The sequence below is a fragment of the Eleginops maclovinus genome, chromosome 4 (assembly GCF_036324505.1).
Source record: "Eleginops maclovinus isolate JMC-PN-2008 ecotype Puerto Natales chromosome 4, JC_Emac_rtc_rv5, whole genome shotgun sequence".
NCBI classification, from domain to species: domain Eukaryota; kingdom Metazoa; phylum Chordata; class Actinopteri; order Perciformes; family Eleginopidae; genus Eleginops; species Eleginops maclovinus.
In genome coordinates this window covers 24,306,714-24,316,941 of record NC_086352.1, presented here as the reverse complement: position 1 = coordinate 24,316,941, position 10,228 = coordinate 24,306,714, and the positions used below count along the sequence as shown (strand labels likewise).

The 10,228-nt window shown below is 37.6% G+C and overlaps 1 protein-coding gene across 1 annotated transcript in view; it reads right to left on the bottom strand.

Annotated features, from left to right (window-relative positions):
- Positions 1–23: 23 nt before the first annotated feature.
- The window catches only part of LOC134863314 (A disintegrin and metalloproteinase with thrombospondin motifs 7), a 68,391-nt gene continuing 58,186 nt past the window's right edge, over positions 24–10,228 (bottom strand). Inside the window, exon 24 of the mRNA XM_063881766.1 lies at positions 24–3,458. Coding sequence (XP_063737836.1) covers positions 3,313–3,458 — 146 coding nt within the window. The 3' untranslated portion in view covers positions 24–3,312. The remainder of the gene's footprint in view (positions 3,459–10,228) is intronic.

The following is a 10,228-nucleotide window of genomic DNA, read 5'->3' as shown; positions in this document are numbered from 1 at the left end:
CATAAGCAACTTGTAATTTTCTTTTTTTACCAAAACCTTTATTTCGTAGTATAAAGCACAGTATATATACATATGTAATAACACATCGCTGATTAATACATGAATAACACTTTATACAAAATCATTCAACAGTTCATTTAAATGAAGTTTACGACTGGATTTTGTAAAGAAACTGTAGTTTTTCAACTGTTTGCTTTAAAAAAAATGTTCTTAGTAGCTTCAGCATACAAGACACTGTCTTGATTTTGTGCTTGGGAACCGACATAATCATCACATTTACAAATATAACTCTTTGAAAATAGAAAGTACGAAACAATCAGTCCAACAAATGTGTTTCAATGTGGAATGTGAAAGCATTAGACCATTACAAATATGATTGACCCTTTGTTACAGCCCTTCTCCGTCTTTCCAATTGGTTTAGTAATTGCTTCAAAGTAATTACGCATGGCAGGTGTTTCCAAAGAGGAGTCTTCTAAGTTGTATCAGAATAATAAAATAACCGGTGTATCATTGAAACTACAAGTTCATATTTAACAATTAGCACCAAACCTCAATAAAAAAGTGAGGACCAGATATAGCTATTTCAAATTGCTGATATTTAGCATGAGAAACACAGTTGAAAAGAGAATCAATGTCCATGTTGCTCTTCCCTTAAAGGAAAAGCCAAAAAAATTGTGCTGTAAAATTAAACAGTGCATCCTCAAGGTAAGCTGCATACAACAGCTCTCCCCAACTAACTCAGATAACTTGATTATTTTGTATTTATTAGCCCTGCTCACAAAAATGTGCGTTAGCTAATTCAAGATGCTACCATGTCAAAGGCTAGTGGTTTTGTCCTAATTCTTTATTCCATTTAGGTAGACCGGGGATACAATTGCCAAACCCTCTTCATGAAAGCTGTTGTTTTTTTCAAAGTGAAACATACTTTGCCTTGTATCGTATTGCTAACTTCTGTCTTTCCGGCATGATCCTGGTGTAAAAATAGCATGGCATCATGTAGCTTAGCTCCATGTGTAACCATAGCACCTAACATTACTTCATGACTAACATCACATTCCCTACCGAAATTCCAAACAGGAAAACTGTTAACACGATTGTTACCAAGGTCTACTGTGAAGCAGCACCAGTGGTATGCTTAAACTGAAATATTGAAAAGTGTTTGTTTGGTATCCTGTAAGCTTCATATGTGCCACAATGTAAGCTTGACCTGCTTAGCAACAGTAACCATAGAGGCTTATCGTATTATGAATTGAATCCTGAGAATTTCAAACAGATGTAATTCAGACAGATCAAACCAAACAAAGCAGCAGAACACAACTTAAATGTCATGTTCCCATCACCTAAAGCTGTAAACATATAAAGAAACATTCAGTTCAAAACACAGCAGACAAAGCCATTTACATGAATAGAAAATATATGTTGACTTTTAATACACAATAAGTGAATAATAACTACATTTTTTCTAACTCTGTTGTTCCTATGGTGCTTCTATGTAACGTTTCTTAAGGAAAGTGTATTGTATGTTTCTAAGGTTTCGATCAAATGCTCTATACATTCTTCCAGCGAATACATGTTGTGCCTTGAATCAACAACCCTATTCATGGTATGATGTATAGGCACCTTTTCCCCACCTGCTTTATTCAAAAAAAGCCCTATAGTGATCTCCCCCTCCTTTGGCCCTTAAAGAATGTTTTCGTTTGTACAATACAACAAAAGTCTTTTCAACTGATATATAATTTACACATTTGAAAGCATAAAGCAATACAGGAGGAGATGACACCATAGCAGGTGCCTTTGCTGAACTGCGTCATGTTTGAACTGCTTTTCAATTCATGCTGGAAAGACTCTGAATTACAGCCTATGTATTGTAGATGTCAATGCCAACAACAATTGTGTAAGTACGACCTTACGGTTTATAAACTAAAAACCACAGTTGCAAAAGTACAACATATTTTAAAGCTTGATTCCTTGTTGATTTCTGAAAAGCTAAACTTGCAGGATATTTTAATCTAGTGGATTTAAAAAACATTGCCATTAAGTTATCCAAAATTCAAGTAGATAAGGCCTGCCTATACCAGCCCGAACGTTATTGGAGCCTGTGTGGCCTCTAGCACCAAGTACTTCCTGAACCTCCACTCCACAATGAACAATGTGGTGAAGCAAAAGTGGGAGATTACGTTCAAGGTGATTGATGCTACTACTTTTAAAGGCTTTTTACTATTGACTGTACTCTAATGTAGACATTAAACAGACCACCATTTACCATGTCCAATTACTGTAACTAGACACTGCAGGTTTTTCAGTAGTGATGGACAAAGCACTTCTTTTCAGTTTACAGAATAAACAGAAGCAAAAGATGTATTAAATAGAGTCATTAACCAAATAAATAAGTGCTCGACTGGAGCTCTGGCTGCACATGAACTCAAACACGGTTCCGACAAGCCAGTGAAATGAGAATTTAGTTCTTTGTAAGAATTGCTTTTTCTTATCATACATAATGGGGCTCCCTAGCTCTACACTGCAGTAGGCTACAAGAACAATGTTGTTATTTGGATGCTAAATGTTTGCCTTATGCTTGAAGGCTCTAGATAGCCATCAAGTGCCTATTGAAAACATCCTTTACTGAGTTCATGTTTCAAAACATGTGATTTTGAAACATAAACAAGTCAGCCTGAGAGGTTTTTTAAACAGTTTAACAGATAAAAGTTGCAACATCTGTCATTTATGGCTGAAAACAAGGACCCAATGTTAAAAATAGTACTTTAAATGCTGGACCACTGACATTGCAAAGCTGTTACAACAGTAACTAAGGGGGCGCAGGCTTCGCTAACAATCAATTATTTATGAAGCACCGGTTTTTTGTTGCCCGTTCAAAGTAAAAACCACACAGCAAATTGTATACCAGTATATTTTAATCCATCCAGTTTTAGCTGCTGTCAATAAATGAAAGCATTGTACCAACCGTAAAGGTTAAAGAGCGGTTTATCTACATGTGTAATTACTATTTAGCTACATTGATAAAACAAACTCTAAGTCTTCATGAAATGTCCTTCTTGTCACACTGTATAGTATAGAAAGTGCAAACAAATACCTACATTCTCATTGTTTTGCTAGGGATGAGGTTATGCTTTCATTCATTTCAGCCCTATAAAATTATGTCACCAGCACAAACATGCAGAGTTGGGAACTAATCCATAACAAAGCTATATGATTAGAAAAACATATGTACAGAAAGAGCTTAGATTGTTGACTTAAGATGATGATTTGAATTTCCTCAGTGTTCCAGTTGATGAGTGGTTACTTTATTGCGGCTTAGCGGCGAGATGTGCTGCTGGAGCGGTGACGCTGGCTGCAGGTTTTGCAGCACTGTACTCGTATGTTGGGCAGGTGGCATCGGCCGAGCCAGCGGAGAGTCTGACAGAAACGAAGTGTCAGTCGATCACGAAGGCAAACTGATCCTGTGGGAGGGACAGAATGAAAGGTTACACACAGAACCATAGTTCTGGGAAATCATTACAGAATAAATCATAGGCACTGTGTGGGGTCTGTAAGCCTCTTAACAGCCCTTTGTGATGAACAGTAACAGGTGTAATCCCACATATTCTGCTCATGCTTTTTTGTCCTTAATTCAACACAGACCATGTTTCGAGACGTGATGAGGATTTATTTCTGAACAGAGAAGTGCTTAGAAATGAACAAATACAGGAAGAAAATGTGTCTCTATTCTGTTTGTGTATACATTTAAAATGACATCATGTAAACAACCATAAACATTGAAACTGCTCTGAGGGAAACAAATTAAACTAAAGATAAATTCAGACATAATAACGATTAGTTTTGGATTGGATCCTTTTTCATTTGCTGATTAGTGCTGCAAACTATAGTCTGACCTTGATTCACAATTAATACAATACAGTCGTGGGCATGAGCAGCATTGTGAGCAAGAGAGATGCACAGGGCTAGGGTATGCATGGGGATGCATACCCTATGCCAAACCATATGTTATCAAAGTTGGTTAACTGTCATTGGGATCGCCATTTCAGATTTAATAATATGAGCATAAGACACACATGCAATCATATCTGAATCATGCCATCCAATGTTAAAATAAGCCCAACAAAAACATGGGATTTTTTAAAACACCACTATTGATTTGAACAAATCTATTTGGTTATCTCCAGAGATTGTGACGGATTGGCGTTTCACACATTTAATACATTTACGTTTCTTTGTTAGTGTCATTGTTCAGTCACATTGTCTCCCTTCCTCAGTTTTAAGAATCAAAGCATCCCTATGTAACATCATGCAACACCTCACATAAGGATGTTTCCCATAAGTTATATGAGATGTCGTACACAGAATTCTAAAATAGAGCTAAAAGCGAGCACCGGTTATGATGTGTTGCTCATTTGTTGTATGATTAGTATCAGCAGATGCCCTAAGAGATAGAGTGGTATTGTTGCATCTCTACTTTTCCATCCAAAAATCCAGTTTGTGCTTAACGGAAATAAACTTTAGATTTAGATCGATCCTCTGTTTGTCAAAACACGAATAAAAAAAGTCTCATATCACCTTAATTCGCTAATGCTTACATTGAAGCTGCATAGCAAAGGGATGTCTTGGTACTAAACATATAAACAAATTACCAAAAAAAGCTAGATACACTCAACCCATGTGTGTTTTGTTAGAAGGGCTCCGACTTTAAAAGAATAGTCATTTGTACCATTCTATCCACAGGTTTGTATTTATCCACCAGAGCACAGACTCTTACTATCTCCTACAAGGTCCAACTGCAGCAGGTACAGCAGAAGCATGAAATGGTAGAACCAGTCCTGACGGCAGATTTGAGCGTGGGCTGTAATTGAGTTGTCACACTTCAGACACTCACTGTTTCAGAGCCTCATATTGTTCTTGTATTCACCTCCAAGTCTTCTCATGCAAGAGTAGATAAGTGGGCAGGGATCAGAAGTCATTCAGGTATTAATTTAGTGAGTAACTGTCAAAGTAGAAAAACTGAAACAGGAAAAACAAGCTGCTCTTTCCAGCTGGAATCTCAGTTCGGGCAGAGGCAAAGGCTGATTGCTTTAACAGACACAAATCATTGTAGTTTATTATATAAGAAACCCTGGAATTTCCTAGCAGTCAGGAATAACTGTTGCATCTTGTCTCTCACTTAACAGCAATATTTTTTACAATGACATACATTTTTTTGTATAGAAAATCATCAACAAAACAGTTTTGTCACAATACTGTTTAAATAAACAGTCCTATTCACACACCAAGTACCAACAAAGTGAAATGACGTTAGCTTGACAGCAATGTCTCAAAATTGTGCATAAGCTACAAAATATTGGATTGAGTAACTTTAAAAAGGGTTATACTGTACCAAGATATGCAATGAGATGTATGGGTGCACCATGGCTTCCTTTAACACAGCCTGTACACAATGAACCCACTGATCATGTGTAAAACGATTTTCTAAGCCCAGGAGCAGAGTTTCCAATGTCATCCAGATCAGAGAAACTCCATGACATCACTGGAGTTCAAAGGCCACAGCTGCAACTCAATACACAGCATTTCCTGTTTTCTATACACTCCCTTTTGCTATCTTTGACCCGCTTACCAACATGCCCAAAAGTAGGCAGTGGAACTTTTGCATTAATGTGCTTTCAATCACTTGTTGGGAAGACAAACCCTTAGTTTGATTAACAAGGACTTGACTTGTTCACTAAGAGCCACATCTCAGCCTTTCCACTATACTGTATGCATCAGCATCGTCAGTTGAAGTGTCTTCACTCTTATAAAGAAACATCTTATGGTCTAAGTTTCAAATCATAAAACGAGTGGGCCAGGAAACACATTAGCTATATAAGAAATATAGTCAAGTGCTCTTAAATGGCCCACAGTGCAGTGCATTTGGAATAGACATAAACAACTTTAGCATTGCATGAGCAAAAAGGACATCCCTATAATAGCAGTGTACATAAATCATGTATGACCCCTAGGTTTTCAATGTTAGGTACAAAAGACAAGAAAAGTTAATTTGTTAATTGAAACATACAATAACAGTACAGCAGCTAAACTGTAAACAGGAACCTGTTTTTGCTCTGTCACTTATGACTATAAGTACTTTCCTAAACCTGCGATAACTGATTGTCTGGCGACTTGGGGACAGTAAAAAAAAAGAATTGGGAATTCAACATTGACTCCTTATTACATTTTAAGTTGAAAAAGTCAACTTAGTTGGCAAAAAGTTACACCTCTAGTTGTGGAGCAACATTATCATTAATTCAGAGTTAATGCAAGTAATATTCAATTTCCTTCCCATCGAAGCTCATTTCTGTTCTTAACCTTCCTCTGAGGTTAATATCAGCTGCTAAATGTTCCACTATGTTCACCAAGTAGTTACAAACGGTCTCAGTCTTCTGTCTGTTGCTGCGCATGTAGCGTACAGTTAACTTTTTTCCTCTAAAAGCAGTTGCTATCGTCACTATGAGAGCGCTGACAGTCTACCAAAACAGTAACATTGACAGTTGAACAATGAGCTAACACTCGCTATTAGGTCCATAAAGGGGAGAGGGAGCTGCAGATTTGAGTTATCATTTTTACTTGTATAGCCGTTTTAAAGTGCCAGGCTTGGATATAATGTCCAGTGAGGGATGTGGTTATGTTGCTGCTCTATCACCATCTGTGTATTTTGGTTCAGTTCACTGGACAGCAGATGGATAAGGGCTTAGCCTCTTGCTCTCACCTCCAAAATCCTCTACGGGTGAGTGGTGTACCATTACATGAAATATGTGGCCCTGCAGGAGCATGTGGGCTGATACTCGCAGATGAAAAATAGAGTAAGTCCACCAAAACGCACTTTTATGGTTTGAAACTGACTGAACAATTCTTCATTCATTTCAGCATACTATTCTCAGCACATTCTTGGCAAGTTATTATATTTGTATGATTTCTGCTGCAATGATGCTGTTTAAAGATAAACATTTTATATTTCCCCACCGGTGTTGTATCTTGTGGTGTGAAGAAGACGCAGGCATTGAATAAATATATCTTTAAATGTATTATAAAAATAACAATTTTATTTTTGCTTTGTTTAAGTTGATATGGTCTGAGAGGTTCTACATTTTCTGTACAGAGTATGTTCATGACATAATAACCGTAAATGTACCTTTCAAGAACTACTTGATTTAAGATTTGGATGTTTTTTAAGCATCTAAACTCCTCCATAAATAGATAAATACCCTATTGTTTAGGATGTATTTTAAAACCAATTAAGAAATAAGGTGATAATTCCTTATTGACCTATTTTTATCTCTTCCACCTCACACACACCAAACTATACAATAAATCTCTTTAGCTCCCAGCGCTAACTTAGTGCTGTGGTAATCTTTGTATGCAGAGACCTTCAGGCGGAATGCAGGTCATATGTTCACTTGACATTTTTTCTCCCTCCCTTCTGTTTTTCACAGGCCATTCCCTTGGGTGCAAGTCTGTTTAAACTTGCAGAAATATTCAGGCATAATCAACATAAATCCTGGAATACTTATGCTATATTGATGTCATTCATTACACTAACATCCTCTACCTAAAAGTAAAAAACGTTTTCCATAAAACATATGGGCTACAGTGTATCACGTTATGTATTAAGTTGCAATGACATCATTTGTGAGGATCTTACATATACTGTATGCATAATGCAACACATTGAGGATGGACTAAAAAGACAACGTTAATTATGTACACAAGGCCGAGCTGTAATGAGAATGTAAAAATTTGTCTGGTGCAATATGAGTCTAAGACACAAGTCAGAGGGGTTGGGGTCAAGACCTTTCCGAGACCAAGCCTCAACTAGTACCTAACTAGTACCCAGTCACATTTAATTTAAGTAATTCTTCAAAGTTCAAATGAATATTACTGAACTTCTTTAGGCCCTGGTGCCATAGAGCCCTGAAATGGGGAGTCATTTCATGTGTGACAACTATTGTTGTTGTTATATCAAGAAATGTGTTTTGTAACCTTGAATCGTGTAACATGAAATCCTAACAGGGAGAAACTGAGAAACATTCTTTTTGTTTCTCATTGTGGCAGCAACATGCCATTTTCAAAAAAACTGCCGCATCAATATAATTGAATATTATCTCAGTAGTTGGTTGGGGGCTTTTGTGGTGTATCATTACCTGAAATCTACAATTACCGAATATGGTTATCATGGCAAAGCACAGCACAGAATTTAGCTGGATGCACTTGTTAGTGTCAAATACGTAAGAGATACTCTCCGTACAGAAGATTTCAAATGCGTCTTTGCAGATTCTCCTTGTTTATTGAAGCTTCTTCAGACTGCAGGTGGTCAGGTACAAACTAACTGTCTGACCCAACCAAAACCTAACTTAACCTTGGACCGGAGATCTACAGACAAGATCAGGGACCGAGATTAATAAACACTTACACGACATCAGAGACTCAGTAGATTCACTTGCACATGTCTTTGGATGTCAGAGCTCAGTACCAGGGAGTTCAGTGACAACCCTGCAGTAGAGTTTGTAAAAGTACTTGTGACAGAGATATTACTGAAAAAAGCTTAATCAAAATTTTAGATTAGAATTAGAAAATTAGAAAATGCAACTTATGGCTAAATGTGTTATAGTTTTCTCTGGTCAACATATCCCATGCTCCCAGAGCACGTGTCCAGTCCCTGCCAATAATGGACTCACATCAATATCCTCAAACCCTCCTCGACTTCCTAGTGGGATATTAATGACCTCTGGCCAAGATGTATTGTCGAGCACAGGTAAATGGAAATCTATCTTGGAATCATACAGCTGCACAGGTGGTGTTGGACCTGCCTTGTGTCGCTGCACTGGTTTTACACTGAACTGATGAAAGACACAGCTTCTGTTTGCAGCTCCAAGTCCACATTTGATGAGAGTCCCTTTGGAGCAGCCTTGGAGACTCTGACAAAAGCATGAAGACACTTGTATTAATGTCAGATGAAAATGTTGCCCATGTGAGATCTCACAAGCCTGATCATTGTCGATAGGGAAATACCTTTAAAACTAATTTAGAATTTGAATACTGACATTACAATTATAAGGAATTATTAGGCAGAAAAATGCAAAAAGTGTAGTTGAGAAAGTTAGGTCCTACAGTTAGGCATAACCTGGAGAAAAGACCTTTGTTTCAATTACTTTATATTTTCATCATGTCTCGTCTGAAATAGCTCGAGAGGTGTTTCTGGTCTGCGTTCAGTCGTGGTTGTCCTATGCTCAATGCAGCATTAGAATAGACCTGAAAAAATATCTGCCCATATACTCTGAAGAGGGTTGATACATGAAAAAAGACACTAATTTGAATGTGTGCCGAACACACTTATTCATTTGGTAGATGATTTTGTCCAAAGTGAAATATGATCAAAGCCACAGTAGATTAATGAACAGACTTTGAAAAACTTCCCACCAGCTAACACAAGTGCTTGCCATTGTCTATTGATGGCACAACTTATTTCTGTGAGTTATTACTCACGAATAACTCAGATATAGCCTACATTTTATGTCTAAAGCAAATTGAATAGGCAGAATTTCATCAAGGCTGTTCCTTTGATTAACATGAATACAGCCGTAGTAAAGTAATATTTTCATGGTAGTTTCAAAAAGATATTTGATTTTTGCGTAAAGTGCTGTCACCGTTAGAACAACCACGTTGTACTCCACCTGTGAAGTTTATTATGCTATATTTGAACAATATATTGTATGGCAATATCTATACAAAACATGTCTGTGAAGTGTTTTACTCAAATTACCAAACAGTTCAGCCAATGTAGCATGCCTCATACCCCTCTATGTCAGCCCTGTTCCTGGAGTGCTGATTCTGTGACCATCGCTTTAAATTTGAGCTGAGCTGGCCGCGCCCCTTTGGAGCGTCATGCATGATCTCTGTCTGAAGAGAGAAGTTTCTAACGGAGATACTCAGATAAACACTGCCGTGATTAAACCCCATATTATGTTCCCAACCACATTCAGCATTATTTCTGAAACACTTCTCAGTGTTTACCACTAGAACAGAGACATTATATGTATTACATAAAACAACAACTCTAAGTCCCTCCTGCAGACATCCTGCTGAATACACAGACACACAGAGGTGTTGCGGAGGGGATTCAGCTCCCGACTGTATATTGCGGACGATAGGTTGAGACGTGTCACGTGGGCGGGACATTGCCAGGAGT